General features: G+C 38.4%; 2 protein-coding genes across 2 annotated transcripts; both read left to right on the top strand.

The window, feature by feature from the left end:
• The first annotated feature begins 219 nt into the window (after positions 1-219).
• Positions 220-2807, top strand: LOC141692093 (uncharacterized). Its single transcript, XM_074496832.1, has 5 exons — positions 220-617; positions 719-1257; positions 1415-2158; positions 2244-2362; positions 2472-2807. Exons 1-5 carry the CDS (start codon positions 220-222, stop codon positions 2805-2807), a joined length of 2136 nt encoding a protein of 711 aa, XP_074352933.1.
• A 4641-nt stretch (positions 2808-7448) lies between these two features.
• Positions 7449-23572, top strand: LOC141689976 (E3 ubiquitin-protein ligase UPL2-like). Its single transcript, XM_074494532.1, has 17 exons — positions 7449-7604; positions 7731-7869; positions 10099-10194; positions 10279-10485; positions 10641-17160; positions 17353-18416; positions 18487-18786; positions 18874-19078; positions 19343-19614; positions 19702-19997; positions 20609-21728; positions 21805-21951; positions 22159-22239; positions 22321-22546; positions 22635-22774; positions 22997-23103; positions 23222-23572. Exons 2-17 carry the CDS (start codon positions 7771-7773, stop codon positions 23322-23324), a joined length of 10983 nt encoding a protein of 3660 aa, XP_074350633.1. The 5' UTR covers positions 7449-7604; positions 7731-7770; the 3' UTR covers positions 23325-23572.
• Positions 23573-23848: the final 276 nt, after the last annotated feature.

Genomic DNA, 23848 nt, shown 5'->3' with positions numbered 1-23848 from the left:
TTAAACAATCACACCTGTAACTTTGTAAGTTGTAAGTTGTAACTTGTATTTCTAATTTTGTATAGCATATATAATATTAGAATGTTAATTTGATATTGAGAATCTGAGATGCTTAATTTGGAATCTTTGTAAAGTGTATAGAATATTGATTACTTGATTTGATACTGAGATGCTTGAATTTTTTGACTTTTTTGATTTCGTATTTGTAGAAAACTAGAAATGGAAACAGGGGGTTCTTCAGCTGCTTCCAATTCGCAGACTATGGGTTCCTTAGAGCCAGAGGTTGTTAAGCGAAAATCAGATGATGTTGGGTGGGATTACGGTGAATTAACTTTACCAAATAACTACGATAAAATTAAATGCAAGTTATGTGACAGAGCATTTAGTGGAGGAATATATCGGTTAAAGCAATATATAGCTGGTCTTAGAGGTAATGTGAAACCATGTCCGAAGTCTACTCCTCTGGATAAATCTAAATGCTTACAAGCCTTGGAGGGATCAAAAAAAAGAAGATATGACAAGAAAGAACGTGTTGAGGAAGTTAGGGATGACGTTACAATCAGCAAAGACAGTGATGATGTTGTTGAACTTGACAGTGGAGGCTCTAAACCCGTACGGTCCCTTGGACCAATGGATCAGTTCGCACGGACGATAGATCCAGATGCATCATTAAGGAAGACAAGACAAAAAATATTAATGATGCGCTATTTAAGAATAGAACCAACGAAGTACATACTTACTTGGCTAAGTGGGTGTATGGAGCAGGGATTCCTTTTAATGCAATTAACAATGACGACTTTCATCGATTTTGTGAAGCAGTTGGACAATTTGGTCCCGGATACATACCACCAAGCCAACACCAATTGAGGGAGCCACTACTTAAGAAAGAAGTGGAGAGGACTAAACAATCTTTGAAAGAACAGGAGGATGAATGGAAAAAGTCTGGATGTTCGATAATGACAGATGCTTGGTCTGAACGAAAAAGAAGAAGCATTATGAATTTGTGTGTAAATTGTAAACTAGGCACAAGTTTCCTCTCTTCTATTGAATGTTCAAATGAGGCTCATACGGCTAAGTTTATATATGAGTACGTGGATAAGTACATTCAAGTAGTTGGACCAAGCAATGTGATCCAGGTGGTGACGGACAACGCATCAAATAACATGGCTGCAGCAAAACTACTGAGAGATAAAAGACCACATATATTCTGGACTTCTTTTGCTACACATACACTCAATCTTATGCTTGAGGCCATAGGTAGTTCTGCAGCTTTTCTGCAAATCTCTATGCAGTTTTTTATTTAGTTTTCTGCAAATTTTTCTGCATTGTTTGCAGAATTTTTCTGCAATTTTTGTGCAAATTTTTCTGCAATTTTTCTGCTGTAATGCAATTTTTGTACTGTTTCTTATTTCAGGTAAAACTCCAAAATTTAAATTTGTGATTGATAAAGCAAAGGCTTTGACCATCTTTATCCGTGCGCATCATAAAACCTTGGCTTTGATGAGGAAGTATACAAATAAAAGAGATATCGTGAGGCCTGGTGTTACACGATTTGCAAGTTCCTTTCTGACGATGCAAAGTATATTGGAGAAACAAGAGAAGTTGAAGTTTATGTTTCTCTCAGAAGAATGGGGTCAATGCAAATTCTCAACTAGTGCAAAAGGTGTGGCCTCTTATGCAACAATTGTTAATCAATCGTTTTGGACTAATCTTGCAATGTGTTTTGAGTTGTTCAAACCTTTAGTTAAGGTTCTTAGGCTTGTTGACGGAGATTGGCGTCCATCTATGGGTTTTGTATATGGTGAACTTAAAGATGCCAAAAAAGAACTAATTAAACTTTGTAAAGATGTAAAAGAGATATATGAGCCCATTATTGGAATCATAGACTCGACGGCTAAGGATCGACTTGATTGCCCTTTACACTTAGCAGGATACTTGTTAAATCCTTATTACTACTATCGAGATGATGAGGCGCAAAAAGATCCAGCATGTATGGCAGCTATTTTAACATGTATTGAAGCATTCTTTGCTGATGACTTTCATGTCCAGCACTTGGTATCCAATATTGAGTTGCTGAAATATAAAGGAATGGAAGGAATGTTTGGAAAAAAATTAGCCAAAATGGGCAGAATAGCTAATAATAATAGTTTCGACGTTGGTAAGTAAATAATTATCTGCTTCTAAATTTCTATATTTGTGACTTATTTGACTTTAAGTAATACTTTCATATTTTCTTATTGTAGTTGGATGGTGGTCAAATTATGGTGCCGAAACTCCAAATTTACAAATGATGGCCATGAAGATACTTTCATTAACTTCAAGTTCTTCAGGATGTGAAAGAAATTGGAGTACATTTGAGGGAGTAAGTTGATTGAATGATATTCCAAAACAAATTTATTATAGGAGTTTCTTTTAATTACAGCTTGTAACTATTAGCTAATTGTTGTCTCTTTTATTTTTTGTTTTTACAGATTCACATCAAAAAGAGGAATATATTAGATGCTGTGAGGATGAGCCATCTAGTATATGTTCAATTCAATTCAAAACTTTTCAACAAGAAGAAGAAAATGAAAGAAAAATATGATGTGTTAGTTGCTAATGATGCTAGTATGGCTCAAGCATGGATAGTTGAGGGAGGTGATGATGATGAAGAGCTTTCTTTTGATTCTAACATCACAAGTGAGGACATTGGTGAAGCAAGGGTTGTTCGAGAACTTGATGAAGAAGACTTTCAATCGGAAGACGAAGTGAATAATAATGAAAATCTTATGTTTGATTTCGATGATTCCGATGAACAAGGATGGTGAAACAATGCATATGTTTTTTTAAAAAAATTGTAGTCTGATATGTCCAAGTGTTGCATTTTCTTAAGCTAATTATGACTTTGTGAATGTGAATGTTCTTGATTTGATGACATGATATATGAATAAAATCAATATTTTATTTAATTATGTACATATATATATATATATATTTGCATATATTTAGAAACCGCTTAGTGAGCCGCTTTAAAATCTGATTAAGCGGCCGCTTTAGCGCTTAAGCGCTAGAAGGTACCCTCACCGCTTAGGTCCGATTTGCGCTTTTTACAACACTGGGAAGAACAGACTTTGAACATTGTACACACTTCAGAATCTCTTCTCAGAGACAAAGCTGCTGTTAACAGGCTGCCTTCTCAAGCTGGTGAGTCATCTGAAGAATTTGGAGTAAATTCTAAGGATGATGACTCTAATTCTTTAGTTGAGAGCATGAACTTAGGGGGAGTAGCAGGCCCAAGTTCTGTTCCAGATCTACCTGATTGGGCATGGGCAAAGGCATCTACACCAGGAGAATTTGGTGTAACTTTGGTCAGGCAAGTAATGACTATTCAGAAGGCCCTTCAGGAGACTACAGATGCTGGTACCAAGGCAATTCTTCAAGCTCATCTGGACTCTCTGCATCTCTTGCAGTTGCAGCATTTCAAACAGAATCTAAGTGTGGATGAACTCAAGCAGGACATTGCTGATCTGAAATCCTACAATGCTGAGAAGTTGGATTCAGTCATGCCTTATGGTACTATGCAAGATTTGTTGGGGAGACTGAGGAAAGAATCTGATGCTGACAAGAGGCTGGCCAGATTGAAAAACAGAGTTCAGATCATTGAAGACTCTATGGTCACCATTCTTCAGAATCAACAAACTCAGACAAATCTACTAATGCAGCTGGCAAAAGCACAAGGCTTGACCCCTACCCTTAATGATAACAAAAAGGGGGAGAATAAAAGGGAAGGGGAAGGAGAGCCATCAACAACAGTTGAAATATCTCAAGTGCTAGTTCCTGCCATCACCACTTCTCCAACTATTCAAATCAAAGGAAAGCTTGATGGAATTGATCTAATCCAGATAGCAGCAGCTGAATTGCAAGTCAAAGAGCAAAGGAGGAAAATTGATGAAAAGATGCAACAAATTTTTGGTTCTACAACTTCTAAATTACAATCTGTGAAGCATAGCACAAGGGTGGAATCAATCATTTTGGAGCTCAAGCCAGTTAGGAGGAATAAGGTTGGAGAAACTTCTTCTAAGAATATGAAACCTATGGTCCTCAAGCCCAACAACAGATCCAATAAGGACTCTACAAAGAATCCTCTAAGCCTTGCTCAGATGAAAGAAGTGGATTTTCCTCTTCCAAAGCCTGATGAAGACAAGGTTTTGGGTAGAAGTATCATAAAGCACAAAGAGATCATGGATGTGGTTGAAAGGATGAGTATGACTATTATCTTTAGAGAGGGAAAGAACATCTGTGTGATGCAAGGACATCCCAAATTCTCAATAGCCAAGATGGAAGAAGCCAGAAGGTTGAAGGAAGAAGCCAAAAAGCTAAAGGATGACAAAAGAGCACAAGCAAAACTTGAAAAATAGCTAAAGTCAGGTCAAGCTGAAGAAAAGAAAGAAATTGAAGACAAGAGTGAAGATGTAGGTATGGGGGATATGTTTAGTGATGATGTGGGAGAAAGAAGTAAGGAAAGAGAGGAATGGCAGAAAGGGAACAGAAAGAAGGCCAATGCAAAAAGAAAGATGGTAGATGAGACTGAAGAAACCCAATCAAAATCCAAACCACTACCTTCTATTCCTGAACCCATTGTGCCTAACCCCTTCATAAATATCCATGGTGAAACAATCACTCCTAAGGAGGAACCAATTGATTGGGACACCATCAAATTGCCCACCTTCTTAACCACTTCTCCACCAAAGAAACAGAAAAGGAAAATCAAATCAACACCTCCTCCAACCTCAATCAAATTCACTCAGAAGCCTAAGCCTAAGCCACAAGCCTCTAAGGATGATTATGTTCACATTTGTGACATAAAAGAATTTTTAGACATTGAACTCTATCTGGATGAGCTGGAGGAAGTGAGGGGAATAGATGCTTACAGACAACTACCAAAAAGACTAGTGTTCAAATACAAAGGAGGTGGGGAATGAACTTGGCCTCTCTACAGGATTCTGAATGAAGGCTACTCTACCTTGGTTAGAGTCTACTCAGCTATAAAAAGGGATTCTGGCTTTACCAGGACTGCCAAGACTGAGATTCTCAACAAGATTGCCAACATAAGGAAGACTTGGTGGGAGCCCAATGCCTTGCCTAGAACATTACTCGTTCAAGAAAGAGGAATTACAGTTCACAAATTACCTCATTGATTGATGGAGTTCAGAGACAACAAATGAGTCAGAAGATTTTTCAGACTTGAAGATCAGCTCAAGATTGCCAGTAATGAAACTCTCAAGGATATGCAATCTAAGTTGGACATCAATGAAGAAGATGAAGCTGAGTTCTACAGACAACTTCAACTTCAAATAGATGAGAATGACAGGAGGCTAGGAAAGAAAACAAGGGATCACAGGAAAAGAAATTAATCTGCTCAGGCTAAAGGAACACCCTTGGAAACAATGTAATTCTTCAATTCCATCTCAGCATACATATTTTTGTAGCACTTTTGAATTTCTGCTTTATTACAGTTAATATGTTTGTCAAGTGTTTTGTTATCATCAAGCTAAACCCAAATTTATGCCTACAGTTCTAGTAGACATAAATAGGGGGGATTGTTAGGAATATGTGTATTAGTTTGATGATAAGTTAAACAAAACACTTAAGTAGAAATCTAGTGTTTGTAGCCTCAACGGATAAGACCATATTGGCTATCCGTTGAAGGAGTAGCTTTACTTAGAAATAAGTTTAGTATTGTAGCACATTTCATTCTCTGGATTCAAGTTGTAACTCTTAGATGTTGTAGGAAATTATCAGTCATGTTGAATACTAGTGGATATGCAAATAGGAGGGCTAATTGTAAATATTTCATGCCTTGTAATTTTGTATAAGTGAAGAAGTATCAACTGATATTGAAGACCTTCAACGGATAAGAAACAAAGCTTCAACGGATGTCTCTAAAGCTTCAACGGATAATATCCATCAACGGATAAGTGCTTCAACGGATAAGACTTCAACTGCTAATGCATCAACGAATAAAGCTTCAACGGATAAAGCCTCAACGGATAAGGCATCAATGGATGAAAGCTTCAACGGATGCTTAGTTCAATAGCAGTTGATAGTGACAATTCATAAGCTGACAGAGGCACATGGGTTGACAGAGACAAACTGGAATGTGGCAGCCTCTAGGAGGAATCAAGAAAATGCAGCATTTCCATTCTGGTGCAAACAAGGGAGTATTCAAAGATCAACAGCTAAACCCAAATTGCATTGGATAGAGAAATGAAGAAGAAACATGTGAAGAGCCTTTTTAATTATATTTTACAATTTTATCTTCACTTGTAAACTTGGTGATATATAAACCAAGTAGCAGCTAGTAATTATGTGTGAATTTTCAAGAGCTGTTTAGAAAAATCCAGAGAGAAAATCATCTAGTTTTTACTAGGAAGCAGCCGTGATTTAATTCTTTGAATCACAGATTTTCTGAAATAACACATCTCTGGTGGAACAACAAATCCACCAGAAAAGTTTTTAAGTTCTTTGTGTTCTTTACATTTGTGTTTGAATATATATATCTGTCTGTATCAGCTTCAAGTCATTCACACACATTTGCTCACTAAAACACTTAGCCTTAGAAACTACTCAAAACTTGAAAAAATTTTGAGATTTACATTCAACCCCCCTTCTGTAAATCTCATTGTTAGTCCACTGGGAATAACAAGTTTTTTTAATTTTACTCAAGTTTGTAGCTTTTTAATTTTTAAATTATTTTTACCTATTTTCGTTTAGGTCATTTTTTAACTGATTAACCCGATCAAGTTTTTTACATAATCGAGTCAAATATTTACATTTAGCAATTAATTCTGATTGATCACCGATTTCACATATTTCAAATAAAAATAATGCAAATTTATGTGATAACTTCATAGAATAATATTTTTCCCAAGCTATCAATCTAGAAGAAATTTATATATCAATTTAAATTTATTATACGAAATCACAACCTTTGTATAATCTAAACTATTATATTAAATACGAAACATTAAAAGTTTGGTTGTTGATCCTTGTTCACTCAATTTAGAGCCGTCGAATCAAATTGATGAGAACCGTTAAATATAATTTTAAAAATTATTATTCAAGTAATATAAGATCGAATCGTACAAACAATATATTATTAAAATTATAATTTATAATATATAATGATAAAAAGAACCGTGAATCGGACATGTTACTATCGATAATAATAAAATTCAAAGTAAACAAAACATTGGCCATTTGGCATAAAAACCAAAAAAGAAAAAAGAAAAAAAAGAAGGGTCTAGAATTGCAAAAATTCACATAGTATAATTCACATAGTAGAACCTAGACCCGTGGTAGAAAGAAACCACTCCGCCTCAGCAACTCCCCTCTCTGTATAAATTCCCCCCAGGGTTAAAATTCATCCCTTACTTACCTTTACCAAAAAAAACCCTCCTCTCTCTCTCTCTCTCTCTCTCTCTCTCTCTCTCTCTCTCTCTCTCTCTCTCTCTCTCTCATATCTTTTGGGCTTTTCTTTCTTTACTCTGTGCCCTACTCTCTCTCATCTCCCTCTCTCTCTCTCGGATGTTTACCAATCTGCGATTCTGGGTCTTCTTAACTAGGTAATTTGTATATCTACACACTTGATTCTTGATCGATGATGATAAAGTTCGAGTCTTTATGGTCTTTTTCACTTTCTTGATTCTAATTTGTGTTTGTGTGTATATGCTGTGTGTATAATTGTACAGTTTATGAAAGTAGCAAGAAAGTGAGAAAAGGGGTGTTAATATGGCAACCCTAAGATCGAGCTTGCCTTCAAGACTAAGACAACTTTTATCAGGAGAAGGAGCGATTGGGGGTCCTTCTATTAAGCTTGATTCCGATACTGTTAGTTCAAGTTTTACCCTTTTTAAATTTTTTAAATTGTATGTATATGCTGTTTTTTTCGATTTTTTAGGTAAAGGAGCTGTTTTTATTGATGGGTTTCTTGATTGGTAGTGATATTGTTTAGGGTTTTGATAATTTTTGTTTCAATTTTTTTTCGTTTGTATGTATATGCTGTTTTTTTTTCGTTTTTTAGGTAAAGGAGCTGTTTTTATTGATGGGTTTCTCGATTGGTAGTGATATTGTTTAGGGTTTTGTTAATCTTTGTTTCGAAGAATGGATTTGTTGGATTGGTTTAGGTATTAAAGTGAGGGTCTTGACGAGTTAATGCCTAGGGTTGGTGCTCTTATCACTTTTTCGGCTAAATTAAGGCCTTTTCCTTAATACTAATCTAGTTTTTTGCGAAAAGAAGCCACAGCTCTCTAGGAATGGGTGTTTCGTTATATGCTTATTTTACAGAACAGTTTTGAAATTGAAATCTTGAGGTGTTGGGTATTTCTCATTTAGGTTAAATATGAGGTGGTGGGGTGAGGGGTAGAAAGTGTGACCTTGATAGATAATTTGAACTTTGAAGACGATTGAGGTTTTCTTAAAGAGGTAGAAAGGGAGGGATTCGGCATATTACCTATCACATAAGCGAAATTATACCTACTTTTTATACATTGCATTTGTAAATTCATGTCTTCTACCACATAAAGTAAACATTTATATAATTGTTTATGTCATATTTATAACATAAATCTAATGGATAACATGAAAATTGTAATCTGTAGACATCCCTCCCTAGAATTGAGAGGATTAAGTTGTTGTGAGTTCTTGTAAATCATATTGAACTAGATTTCTTAAGCGGTTTCCATCTGAAGGATCCGACTCAGATCCCATACCCACACCCATGTCATGTCCGATGGACACGGGTATGAGGGAAAAATTGAAGAGTCCGGGTAACTTGGGGTAGAACTGTATCTTACAATTGAGAGACTTGTTAATAAAGTCAGTAATACGATTGTGAGACTTGTTAATGAAGTCAGTAACTAGTTTATCTTCAGATGTTATTGCACATCTTTTGAGCTATAACCGCTGCATGAAAGAACAGAAACGACCTTTGAATAGACCTTCATAATAAAGATTCCATAGTATAACCACAGAAATATATGGCCGTAGCAAGGCAAATAGACTATATATATTTATGCTACATTCATTTGTGTTTATCCCTTTTTAATGATAGAAAAGACAAAATTACTCTTTTACAGCAAAAAGGTACTGTCCTAGCAAACTTATGGTGCAGGAAAGAGAATGCTTATAACAAACCTTGATGTTACAGATTTTGGGTAGAATTCAACAGTAATTTCCTAATTTGTTAAATATAAGGATTTAATATCATGTACAAGTGCCATTTTTTTCTAGGGAATTAATTTTGATTTCATTGATGTAGACATGTAGTGTCAAATTGATTGCATTGAGCTAATGTTGAATTGTCATATGAATAAGCTTTTTTATTATTTAACATTAACCTAGGAGGAATGTTCGTATTGTGTGTTTAAGTTTGAGCTGTCCGTAAAAGGTTTTTTTTTCTGAATTCCTGGGTTCTTCATGATGGAAGTTTGGGATGACAGCTTAATAACCAAATACAAGTTCTTTAATGTTTTCAATCTGATCTGTGCAATTCAATAACATATTTTGCATTTTTAACGTAAACAGCAGAAATTCTTGGAACTTACATGATTTTCCTCTTGCATATTGGCACATGCTCTGGTTACATTTTTGGTTCATTCTCAGTTCAATGTAGTGTTGATGGAGGCAGTTAGGGTCTAACCTTTGTGACCCATTCTACTGTAACTGTATAATCACTAAATTTGCTTCTTATCATCGTAATTTAACTAACCTGACATCTCAAAGTTTCCTATTTTATGGGTTTTACGATGCTGATAGTCAGGGTATATTCACTTGTATATTTTTAAGATCTTTTTCCTCAGTATTTTATCTACAACTTTTTGTAATTACACACAAACATATAACAAACGTCATCATTCTAAGTAGTATGGTATTGAAAACATTTTGGAAATCAGTGTTTGTCTTCATTTATCTTATAAAAGCATTAAAATACCTTGCTTGTCTGTGAGAAAATAGTTCGTCATACTTCTGGCGATTGATTTTACGTTAGCTATGTCCACTTGTACTCTTCTCCTGTGAGAAATCAGTTGTGCCTAATATTCTCTGCATTTGTACTTGCAGCCTCCACAAATTCAGGCCTTCATCGACAAGGTTATACAGTGCCCATTACAAGATATTGAAATACCTCTTTCTGGATTTCGATGGGAGTACAACAAGGTAGTAGGTTAAGTTGTACTGCGCTTTTATTTTATGACTTCATAGAACTCTTGGATTAACACTTTGTTCTATATATGGTTTTAGGGGAATTTTCATCACTGGAGGCCACTGTTCCTTCATTTCGATACATACTTTAAAGCTTATATATCAGGTAGAAACGAGCTTCTTTTGGCCGACGATGTGCTAGAAGGTGATACCCCATTGCCAAAGCAAGCCGTCCTTCAAATATTGCGGGTGATGCAGATAATTTTGGACAATTGCCCCAACAAGGGTTCATTTAGTGGCTTGGAGGTAAAATGGATGGTTATATTATTTGTCTACAATATATTTGTTGCTTAAAAGATGCAAATATATATTTTATATCCGTGTCTTTCTTTGTTTCATTTTGAGTTTCTAGTTGTATCTTCAAAAAATTTCATGCATGCTCATCTGTTGTTTTTGTACAGCATTTCAAGCTCTTGCTTGCTTCAACAGACCCTGAGATTCTCATATCATCTTTGGAAACTCTCTCATCGCTGGTTAAAATAAATTCTTCAAAACTGCATTCAAGTGGAAAGTTGGTTGGATTGGGTTCAATAAACACTTGTCTACTATCACTAGCACAGGGATGGGGAAGCAAAGAAGAGGGATTGGGTCTGTATGCTTGTGTCATGTTAAATGAGAAAACCCAGGAGGGAGGACTAAGCTTATTTCCATCAGATGTACAGAATGAAACTGACAAATCTCAATACCGGGTAGGATCCACTCTTTATCTTGAATTGCACGGTGTCAGTTCTCAAAATGTCGGTGGATCTGATAAAGGAGCAAGTTCTGGTTCAAGTGTTATTCACATTCCTGATCTCCATTTGCGCAAGGAAGATGATTTGTCACTCTTGGAAATGTGTATCAAGCAGTACAATGTTCCTCAGGAGCACAGGTTCTTGTTGTTGACCAGAATCAGATATGCACATTCGTTCCGGTCTTCTAGAATATGCAGGCTGTACAACAGGATTTGCCTTCTTGCCTTTATTGTGCTTGTTCAGGCGAGTGATTCTCATGATGAACTTGTATCATTTTTCGCAAATGAGCCTGAATATACAAATGAGTTGATCAGAATTGTGAAATCTGAAGATGCAATCTCTGGAAACATTAGAACGTTGGCAATGCAAGCATTGGGGTCCCAATTAGCTGCGTATTCATCATCTCATGAAAGGGCGCGTATTTTGAGTGGATCAACTATTAGTTTTACTGGGGGAAACCGCATGATTCTCCTAAATGTTCTACAAAGAGCTATTATGTCGCTGAATAGCTCCAATGACCCGTCATCAATTGCTTTTGTTGAAGCTCTTCTGCAATTTTATCTGCTTCATGTCATTTCTACGTCAAGTTCAGGAAGTGTTCTTCGTGGGTCAGGAATGGTACCAACATTTTTGCCTCTATTAGAAGATTCTGATGTGACACATATGCACCTTGTATGCTTAGCTGTTAAAACTTTACAGAAACTCATGGACTACAGTAATTCAGCAATGACTCTTTTTAAAGACTTGGGTGGAGTGGAACTTTTGGTGCATAGGCTCCAGATAGAGGTGCACAGAGTGATAGATGCAACTGTGAGTGATGATAATTTGATGAATGGTGGTGAGTCCTCGAGGCATATTGAAGATGGATTACATATTCAGAAGAGGCTTATTAGGGTTTCATTGAAAGCGCTAGGATCAGCTACCTATGCACCAGCAAACACTTCAAGATCTCAGAACAATATTTCTTTGCCTTCCACTCTGTCACTTATCTTTAAGAATGTGGTAAAATTTGGAGGTGATATATATTCCTCAGCCGTGACAGTGATGAGTGAAATTATTCATAAAGATCCAACTTGTTTTCCTGCTTTGGATGAGCTGGGTCTTCCGGATGCTTTTCTGTCATCAGTTGTAGACGGTATACTCCCTTCGGCTAAGGCTCTTACGTGTGTTCCAAATGGTCTTGGTGCAATTTGTCTTAATGCCAAAGGCTTAGAGGCTGTTAGAAGAACTTCAGCATTACGATTCCTTGTTGACATTTTCACGAACAGGAAATATATATTAGCTATGAACGATGCTATTGTTCCACTGGCAAATGCTGTAGAAGAACTATTGCGCCATGTTTCTTCGCTGAGGAGTGTTGGTGTGGATTTGATCATTGAAATTATTAACTATATTTCTTCAATAGGAGACTCGAAACTGAAAGGGTCCTTGGAAAAAGGAAGTACGTCAATGGAAATGGACTCCGAGGACAAGGAGAACCAGGGTTCCTGTTCTATGGTCGGTGAAACAGATGTGGTCACCGATGGGGTTAGTAATGAACAGTTTATCCAACTTAGCATCTTTCATGTCATGGTCCTGGTTCACAGGACGATGGAAAATTCTGAGACTTGTAGGCTGTTTGTGGAGAAATCAGGAATCGAATCTTTACTTAAACTACTGTTGCGGCCAAGTATTGCACAGTCATCAGAAGGAATGTCAATTGCTTTACATAGTACCATGGTCTTTAAGGGTTTCACCCAACATCACTCTGCTCCTTTGGCACGTGCATTTTGTTCCTCTCTCAAGGATCAGTTGAAAAAAGCTTTGGCTGCGTTCGACACAGTTGCTGGTTCTTTTCTGCTTGACCCTAAAGTGACACCGGACAGTGGGATATTTTCTTCACTATTTCTTGTTGAATTTCTTTTATTTCTTGCTGCCTCAAAAGACAATAGGTGGGTAACTGCGTTGCTTGCAGAATTTGGTAACGGTAGCAAGGATGTACTGGAAGATATTGGTCGTGTTCAACGTGAAGTTCTTTGGCAGGTTGCTCTTCTTGAAGATGCTAAGCTTCAGATAAAGGACAGTGGTACTGGTTCTGGCGATGAGTCACGGCAGTCAGATTCAAGTAGTAATGATATTGAGGACCAAAGAGTGAACTCGTTTAGGCAATTTCTCGATCCTTTGTTGAGAAGAAGGATGTCAGGCTGGAGTTTCGAATCACAGTTTTTTGATCTTATCAACCTGTACCGTGATCTTACTCGTGCTTCTGGCCTTCAACAAAGAGGGGGTGTAGACAGCACTACAAACTTGAGGCTTGGAGCCAGCCAACATCTGCAGCAGCCTGGTTCTTCTGTTAGCATTGGGTCTAGCGGCAAGAAGGATGACGACAAACAGAGATCTTACTATTCTTCTTGCTGTGACATGGTAAAGTCACTATCTTCTCACATCACCCATTTGTTTCAAGAGCTGGGAAAAGCAATGTTTCTGCCCTCACGTCGACGAGATGATTTGGTAAATGTGTCTCCTTCCTCAAAATCAGTGGCTTCTATTTTTGCATCCATTTCCCTTGCTCATATGAGTTTTGGAGGTCATGTCCCTAGGGGGTCGGAGCCATCTGTTTCTGTCAAATGTCGCTACTTTGGTAAGGTCATAGATTTCATTGATGGCATTCTATTGGATAAGCCTGAATCATGCAATCCTGTCCTGTTAAATGCTTTGTATGGACGCGGGGTTATTCAATCAGTTTTGACCACATTTGAGGCCACTAGTCAGCTGCTTTTTGCAGTTAACCGAACTCCCGCATCTCCAATGGACACTGATGAGGGGATTCCAAAGCAGGAGGATTTAGATGAAACAGATCATTCATGGATCCACGGTTCCTTGGCCAGCTACGGTAAGTTGATGGATCACCTTGTAACATCCTCTTTTATTCTAGTCCCATTCACGAAACACTTGCTGACACAACCTCTAGTGGATGGAGATATTCCGTTTCCTCGGGATGCCGAGACGTTTGTTAAAGTCTTGCAATCTACAACACTTAAGGTCGTGTTACCTGTCTGGACACATCCACAGTTTACCGACTGCAATTATGAATTCATTGCGTCTGTTATTTCTATCATTCGACACATCTATTCTGGGGTGGAAGTGAAAAATTTGAACACTGCTGTACCACGCCCAGCTGGTCCACCACCAAATGAAACTACAATATCTACAATCGTGGAGATGGGATTTTCCAGGCCCCGGGCTGAGGAAGCACTAAGGCAGGTTGGATCAGATAGTGTGGAATTGGCAATGGAATGGCTATTTTCACATCCAGAAGAAGTACAAGAAGATGATGAACTAGCACGTGCACTTGTTATGTCCCTCGGAAGTTCAGTATCAGATACAAAAGAAGATGCTGCAGTTGAAAATAGTCAGCAGATTGAGGAAGAAGTTGTTCAACTGCCTCCTGTTGAAGAATTGCTATCAACTTGTAGAAAGCTTCTGCAAATGAAGGACTCTTTAGCATTTCCCGTTCGGGATCTTCTTTTACTAATATGTTCTCGAAATGATGGTGAATACAGATCAAATGTTATTTCGTTCATCATAGATCAGCTGAAGCTCTCTAGTGCCATCTCTGATGTCGGTGGTTCCAGTAACATGCTTGCATCTCTTTTTCATATTCTTGCTCTCATTCTAAACGAAGATGTGGCAGCACGAGAAATGGCTTCAAAGAGTGGACTGGTTAAGGTTGCCTCAGATGTGCTTTCTTACTGGATTTCTGAAATACGTGACAGGGGAGCTTCCGAAGTTCCCAAATGGGTTACAGCTGCATTTGTTGCTATTGACAGACTTGCACAGGTGGATCAGAAACTTGGTGCTGATATTTCGGAACTGTTAAAGAAAAGTGATGATGCTACTCGGAAGTCTGTGGTAATAGATGATGATAAAGCAAACAAACCAGAGACAGATTATGGATTGAAGTATATGGACATGCAGGAGCAGAAAGGACTTGTTGAGATAGCTTGTGCTTGTATGAGAAATGAACTTCCTTCTGAAACAACACATGCTGTTCTACAGTTATGCTCATCACTTACAAGAAATTATTCTGTTGCACTTAGTTTTCTTGATGCAGGGGGTTTACCTTTGCTTCTTTCCTTGCCTACCAGTAGTTTGTTTGTTGGGTTTGACAATGTTGCTGCCGCTATAATCAGACACATACTTGAAGATCCCCAGACACTGCAGCAAGCAATGGAACATGAGATAAAGCATAGTGTTGCAACTGCTGCTAACCGACAATCCAGCGGTAGACTCACACCACGCAACTTCCTTCTAAATTTAACCTCCGTCATTTCACGAGACCCTGTGGTATTTTTGCGGGCAGCACGATCTGTATGTCAAGTTGAGATGGTAAGCGATAGACCGTATATTGTGTTACTTAAAGAGCGCGAGAAGGACAAGTTGAAAGAGAAAGAGAAGGAGAAAGACGGGGGAGAGGGAAAAGATAAACTGCAGGCTGCCGATGGAAAGGGTGTGCATGGAAAGCCTTATGATACAAATTCCAAAAATGCCAAAGTTCACAGGAAACCCCCACAGAGTTTCGTCACTGTAATAGAGCTTCTTTTAGATTCTGTAGTTTCATTTTACCCTCTGAAAGATGAAACGGTGGCAGATGATAATTCATCATCAATCGATATGGACATTGATGTTGCTGCGAATAAGGGTAAAGGGAAGGCCGTTGCATCTGATCCTGAAGGAATCAAAGTCAATAACCAAGAGTCATCAGCATCTTTGGCAAAGATTGTATTTATCATGAAGCTCTTAACTGAGATTCTGTTGATGTATGGTTCCTCTGTTCATGTTCTGCTCCGGAAAGATGCCGAGATTAGCTGTATTAGACCTTCTCACAAGGGTCTTGCCAATATGTATTATGGTGGAATATTTCATCACATTCTTCATAAATTTCTACCTTATTCGCGGAACTCTAAAAAGGAAAAGAAAACAGAGGTCGATTGGAAGCATAAACTAGCAAGCAGGGCTAGCCAGTTTATAGTTGCTGCTTGCGTTCGTTCCACGGAGGCAAGGAGGCGGGTGTTTTTTGAAGTCGGTAGTGTTTTCAGGGATTTTGTTGATTCTTCTGAAGGATTTAGACCACCAGACAGCAACATTCAGGCTTTCGTTGATTTGCTTAACGATGTTCTGGCTGCTCGTACGCCTACAGGTTCATACATCTCTACAGAAGCTTCTGTCACTTTCATAGATGTTGGTCTAGTTAGATCTATCACTCGGACTCTTCATGTCTTGGACTTGGATCACAGTGATTCACCCAAGGTTGCTTCTGGGATTGTGAAAATTCTTGAGGTAGTTACCAAAGAACATGTTCATGCTGCCGAAAATAATACGGTGAAAGGTGAAACTTCAACAAAGCCCCCGGACCAAAGTGTGGATAGAAGAACAGATAACAGCCCTAACACATCACAGGCTATGGAAACTACGCTGCAACCAAATTTAACTTATGTTTCCACTGATCATGTTGAGTCCTTTAACGCTGCCCAGGCTTATGGTGGATCTGAGGATATCACAGAAGACATGGAACATGACCAGGACTATGATGGTGCTTTTGCTCCGCCAAGTGAAGATGATTACATGCATGAAAATTCTGATGACGCAAGGGGTCTTGAAAATGGACTTGATACTGTAGGCATAAGATTTGAAATTCAGGCTGATGTGCAAGAAAATCTCGATGAAGATGATGATGAGGATATGTCAGGTGATGAAGGCGAAGAAGTTGATGAAGAAGAAGATGATGAAGAAGATGGGGACGATGAGGAGCACAATCACCTTGAAGATGAAGTGCATCATCTGCAACATCCCGACACAGATCAAGATGATCATGAAATTGATGAAGATGATTTCGATGAGGAGGTCATGGAAGAGGAGGATGAAGATGAAGATGACGATGATGACGAGGAAGGTGTTATTCTTAGGCTGGGTGATGGAATGAATGGGATAAATATGTTCGACCACATTGAGGTTTTTGGTAGAGATCAAAACTTCTCCAATGAGCTCCATGTGATGCCTGTTGAAGTTTTTGGTTCAAGACGTCAGGGACGTACTACTTCAATATACAATCTCTTAGGGAGAACAGGTGACAGTGCTGCTTCCACCCAGCATCCACTGTTGTTGGAGCCTGCTTCTTCACTGCCCAGTATCCCCCCTCGACAATCAGGTATGTCATATTTGTGACTCAGTCCTTGTGTATGATTATATTCCGATGAATCCTTTGTTAAAACTGTGTGACGTCCATTACATGCCTTATATCATTTTGTTGTATGTCTATATATTGTAAATTTTAAGATATATGTGGCTTTTGAAGCTTGATGATTTCAATTTGAAATTCGTACTTCTTTATGCTCTGCAGAAAATGTCCGTGATATTTTTGCTGATAGGAATTCTGAAAGCACCTCGAGAATGGATTCCATCTTCAGGTCACTGAGACCTGGACGTCATGGGCACCGACTAAACTTGTGGGCTGATGATAGCCAGCAAAGTGGCGGGTCAAATGCATCTGCAATACCTCAAGGCCTTGAAGATTTGCTTGTGTCCCAGTTGACGCCTCAAGAAGCAAGTAAACCATCAGATGAAAGCCCAGCGGTTGAATCTCATAGTAAAGGTGAAGCCAGTCAGCTACAACAAGAGATGGTGTCTGAGACTGCTGCTGGAGATGGCAGAAACAGCGAAACCAATTACACACAATCGGTACCTTCTTCCACATTGCCGGATGCATCTGCTGATTCAGATATCAGACAAGCAGTTAATGGATTGCAACATGTTGTGGATTCATCACGTTCTCTTCCTCAGTCCGTTGAAATGCAATTTGAGCACACTGATGCTGCTGCACGAGATGTTGAAGCTGTCAGCCAAGCGAGTAGTGGAAGTGGGGCAACTCTAGGGGAGAGCCTCCGCAGTTTAGATGTTGAAATTGGCAGTGCTGATGGCCACGATGATGCTGGAGACAGGCAAGGGACAGCTGACATTCGAACAAGAAGAGCAAATATGTCATTTGGTAACAATGTTCTTGCAAGTGGAAGGGATTCTCTTCTTCACAGTGTTACAGAGGTCTCAGAAAATCCTAGCCAAGAAGCAGGTCAGGCTGCGTCAGTTGAGGAACAGCAAAATGGCGGCGATGCTGACTCTCGATCAATTGACCCAGCTTTCCTTGATGCACTTCCTGAGGAGCTGCGTGCTGAGGTTCTTTCCGCTCAACAGGGTCAAGTTTCCCAGCCTACAAATACAGAGCCCGAGCCTCAGAATGAAGACATTGATCCTGAATTTCTTGCAGCGCTCCCACCGGACATTAGAGAAGAAGTTCTAGCTCAGCAACAAGCTCAAAGGTTACATCAGTCACATGAATTGGAAGGACAACCTGTGGAAATGGACACTGTTTCGATAATAGCTACTTTTCCTTCAGAACTGCGGGAAGAGGTAAAACATTAGTTCTATCAATCTTCTATATGAAAATTGATCTTTTCTTATTGTCTGTTATATTCCTCAGGTTCTCTTAACGTCATCCGATGCCATACTTGCTAATCTGACCCCTGCTCTTGTTGCGGAGGCAAATATGCTACGGGAGAGATTTGCACGCCGTTATAATCGAACTCTATTTGGTATGTTACCAAGGAACCGGCGCGGGGAATCTTCTAGACGTGGTGATGGTATTGGATCTATATTAGATAGAGCTGGTGGTGTAATATCCCGTAGATCTTTGGGGAGTAAGCCAGTTGAAGCTGATGGGGCTCCTTTGGTTGATACAGAAGATCTGAAAGCAATGATCAGGCTTCTTCGTGTTGTTCAGGTATTATTGTAGTTTATGGGTTTAAAATTATTGATATACAATCCTTATTTACATATATTCTAACACCTTACTTCGTACATTCTGTAGCCACTATATAAAGGTCAGCTACAGAGGCTTCTCTTGAACTTGTGTGCTCATAATGAAACCAGAACTGCTCTAGTGAAAATTCTTATGGAGTTGTTGATGCTCGATACAAGAAAGCCCTCCAATCTTTTGGGTTCTTCAGAACCTTCATATAGGCTTTACGCTTGCCAAAGCCATGTGACATATTCTCGTCCTCAGTGTTTTGATGGTAAAATATCCACCACCCGACATTGTATTATTTCTTTTGCTAGGGAGATGCTTGAATTGCATCAGTTGAGAGTGATTGTTACTTTGAGATAAATCGGCTTTTGGCTATGTTTGCTTCTGAAACAGTGCTTGCATAAACAAGTTAATTTTGCCGTTTAAGTTATTACTTCATTTGCATAGTGTCTCATTTCATCGCCTGCGGCGATTAAAAAGGTAAAGCTGCTTTAAATTTACCTGACTTTGATTATTGTCATACTATTAACAGGTGTTCCCCCTTTGGTCTCTCGACGTGTTCTCGAAACTCTTACCTTCTTGGCCCGGAGTCATCCATTTGTGGCAAAACTTTTCTTCCAGTTTAGCTTGCCTCCATCAGTACAAGAGTTCTCTAATCTTGATTTGACACGTGGAAAAGCTGTTATGGTTGTTGATGAAGATGAGAAAGAAAAACAGCAGCAGGAGGAATACCTATCCATCAAATTGCTTCTAAGCCTATTGAACCAACCTCTATATTTGAGAAGTATAGCCCATCTTGAACAGGTAATGATTTTTGTTATTAAGCACTGCCACTATAGTCCATAATTGCCGCCGGTGTCTGACCTATTTGCTATTGACTTTCTGTTTTAGTTGCTAAATTTATTCGATGTCATCATTGATAATGCTGAAAGCAAACCAATTTCTTCCGATGAGCCTGGGCCATCTGCAACCGAACAATTACCTGGCCAGACTACCAGAGTGGATGCTGAAATAAATACAGGCTCGGGCGGCACATCATCTGGTGCCGATGTCAAATCATCTAAGGCTGATGAGACCCCTAAAGTCTCACTTAGAGATTCAGACACAGAGCTTGATTCTGAAAATATTTTGCGTAACCTTCCACAAGCAGAACTCCGCCTTTTATGTACACTGCTGGCACGTGAAGGGTATGTCACTGGTGCTTCTATGTTGTCTGCTATTGTTTTTCCAGTGTCTTTTTATCAATTTTCACTTTTCTTCAATGGTTTCTTCTTTTACTTGTATGCTCTCTTATGGTATATTATCTTATCTCATTATCTAGATGTTGGCTTCTGTAACATGATTAAGCACTTGTTGCTTTTGAGCTAAAAAGCTGACAGGCCATGCTTATTTTTTTTGTTTTTTTTTTCGTTTTCCTGCTGCTTGAAACCGGCAGATGATTCCCATTCAAGGTGGTGGGCTTCATATAGTGGCGTTAATGTATTTGAAAAATATGTGATTTTGCTCATTACTGAATATTGGTTCTTGTTGCAAAGTAATTTTATGTGAAGGTTCCATGTGAAATATGAAGTATTTTGTAAACTATGACATACTATATGTACTATCTTGTGAGGACACGATTACAGAAAGATGCTTCTCAACTGCTCTAAAGGTCGGTTGAGAATAACTTGTTGCATTTACTAAGGTGTATAGTTAGCATGTGGCATTTTTGTATCATTTAATTTTTTAGCCGCATTTCATATGTTATGCTCCGTGACTATTAATATTTTGGCTAATTGCACAACCCTTTTGTTATCAGCCTGTCAGACAATGCTTATGCTTTGGTGGCTGAAGTGTTAAAGAAGTTGGTTGCAATCGTTCCTGTCCATTGTCATCTATTTATCTCTGAATTAGCTGGCTCTATACAAAGTCTCACTCAATCTGCCATGGAAGAGTTGCATATATTTGGGGAAATGGAGAAGGCTCCACATGCTGCTACATCTTCTGATGGTGCAGCTGTCCTTAGGGTACTACAGGCAGTAAGTTCACTTGTTGCTACCCTTTCTGTGCAAGATAAAAATGGTAAAGTTCTTTCTGAAAGAGAGCACTCTGCTGCCCTTGCTCTACTTGGGAGCATGAATGGTGCTTTAGATCCTTTGTGGCTAGAGCTGAGTACCTGCATAAGCAAAATAGAGAGCTATTCAGATTCTCCTCGAGATTTGCCAACCTCTTCTGTGGCTTCAACGTCGAAACCATCTGGTGTGATGCCTCCACTCCCTGCGGGAACACAAAATATACTTCCTTACGTAGAATCCTTCTTTGTGATGTGTGAGAAGTTGAATCCTGCGCAGTCGGGTGCAGGGCATGATCTTGGCGATGTTGTGGTTTCTGATGTTGAAGAAGCAACCACTTCTGATAGTAAGCCGAAAGCTTCAGGATCGGCTCACAAAGTAGATGAAAAGCAGATTGCATTTATCAAATTTTCGGAGAAGCATAGAAAGCTTCTCAATGCTTTCATCCGGCAAAATCCTGGTTTGCTTGAGAAGTCCTTCTCACTAATGCTAAAAGTTCCTCGCTTTATTGACTTTGACAATAAACGTGCTCATTTTAGATCTAAAATTAAACATCAGCATGATCACCATCACAGTCCTTTAAGAATTTCCGTTAGAAGGGCTTACATTCTTGAAGATTCATATAATCAGTTGCGCATGAGGTCAACACAAGATTTGAAGGGTAGGTTAACTGTTCACTTTCAAGGCGAGGAAGGTATAGATGCGGGGGGACTCACACGGGAATGGTATCAATTGTTATCTAGGGTTATTTTTGACAAGGGAGCACTACTCTTTACCACAGTTGGCAATGAATCGACATTTCAGCCAAATCCAAATTCTGTTTACCAAACAGAACATTTGTCATACTTCAAGTTTGTTGGAAGAGTTGTGAGTTTCTTTTGTTTCTGATGACTTTTGAAGTTCTTTTTTGTGTGCATAGCTAATGTAACGGTCTATTGCACAGGTTGCAAAAGCGCTTTTCGATGGTCAACTTCTTGACGTTCACTTCACCAGATCCTTTTACAAGCATATCCTTGGGGTTAAAGTTACTTATCATGACATTGAAGCTATCGATCCTGATTATTTCAAAAATTTGAAGTGGATGCTTGAGGTTTGTTACTTTTTCAAGCATTCTCTTCTAAATTGTAGAAAGTAATTTTTGCCCTGTAGGTTTAGAAGCTTTATTCTTGATGTTAAGGCGTGTTGTACATTTGTACATTTGAGTAGTTATTAGATCCTTGTACATTTTTTACTATTTACTTGAAACTGTTACCAACTTTAATTGTTGACGTTTAACAATCTCTGTTACCGTTTGCAGAATGATATCAGTGACATCTTAGATTTGACATTTAGCATTGATGCTGATGAAGAGAAACTGATATTATATGAACGGGCACAAGTAAGTTTGTTAGTACTTGTATTAGTCTATGTTATAAGTTTCAGCAATCTCTTGTATCTGAATCCTGATCTGTGGCTGCAGGTAACTGACTATGAACTTTGTGAGAATGGTCGTAATATTCGTGTCACCGAGGAAAACAAGCATGAATATGTTGACTTAGTTGCAGAACATCGTTTAACCACAGCTATTCGTCCTCAGATAAATGCATTTTTGGAAGGGTTCAATGAATTGATAAAAAGAGATTTAATATCTATTTTTAATGATAAAGAACTGGAACTGTTAATTAGTGGGCTACCAGATATCGATTGTGAGTCCTCTGATTAAGTACTTTAAGGTTCTTGATATGTTAAAGTACTGAATTCTCTGAACTCATTATTTTCTATTATCTTGTGTAGTGGATGACATGAGAATGAATACCGAGTATTCAGGGTATAGTGCCGCATCTCCAGTTATACAGTGGTTTTGGGAGGTTGTACAGGCTTTTAGCAAGGAGGATAAAGCACGACTCTTACAGTTTGTTACTGGCACATCTAAGGTACATAATTTAATTCTGTATCATCTGTATTGTGTGCTTGTCTGGACCGGACATATAATGTTTTCCAAATTGAATAAAGTGCAACTCTTTTGCCTGGAGACGTGTGCTATGACCTTTCTATGGCATCTGACAAGTTATGCCGTTAGTTAGTTGAATGATTGTGATCTGGCAAATTATTGAATTCGGGTTGAAAAGTTAAATTTCCATGTTGGGCGTCTGCAGGTACCTTTAGAAGGGTTTAGCGCATTACAAGGAATTTCGGGCTCCCAGAAGTTCCAGATTCACAAGGCATATGGCAGCGCAGATCACTTGCCATCTGCTCATACATGGTAACATAGCCATTTAAAACTATATATTGTATTTACATGCATACGAAATAGACTTGTATATGGTTCAGTTTCTGTTTACCGAGACTGGCCTAACGATGTTTTCTTGTTTGGGGCGCAGTTTCAACCAGTTGGATTTACCAGAGTATCCTTCGAAGCAGCATTTAGAGGAAAGACTGCTTCTTGCTATCCATGAAGCCAATGAAGGATTTGGATTTGGTTAGGGTGAACAAAATATGGACAAGAAGGATTGTGTAGATAATATCATGATGTCAAAAAGGGAAATCATGAGATGAGATTCGAAACATTGTTTGAAATTTCAGGCAGATACATGTTTAATACTGTACAGTCAATTTGTTATTGCAAATACTCTCTGTTTTTTTTAACTTTATCAATTATTTCAGTGTTTAGATTCACAAGTTCTTTTTGCAACACTGGTGAATATTTAGTAAATCATCATCTTTTTTGGCAATCTGAATTCCCTCTACTTTTTTTTTCTTGTTTTGTTACCGAAACATGTTTTACATTTGTAAAGCAAATCATATGTTTAAATTTCGTTTTTACTTCAATTCGAAAAATTGTTCAGTAACTATATTACGAAGCAAATTTGTCAAATTTGTCAGACTCTAATTTAGTCCGAAGCATATTAATTCAGAAGCAATGTATACATACAAAGAACAGAGCAAGGCGATTATTTTCTGATGTTGGTTGGAAACAACGGTGTGTTTGACCAATCCGACCAATTCAA

Source organism: Apium graveolens, chromosome 10 (assembly GCF_009905375.1).
Source record: "Apium graveolens cultivar Ventura chromosome 10, ASM990537v1, whole genome shotgun sequence".
In the NCBI taxonomy this organism is placed as follows: Eukaryota; Viridiplantae; Streptophyta; class Magnoliopsida; order Apiales; family Apiaceae; genus Apium; species Apium graveolens.
Note: the sequence above shows the minus strand (reverse complement) of the source record. Positions and strands in the feature narration are given on the sequence as shown.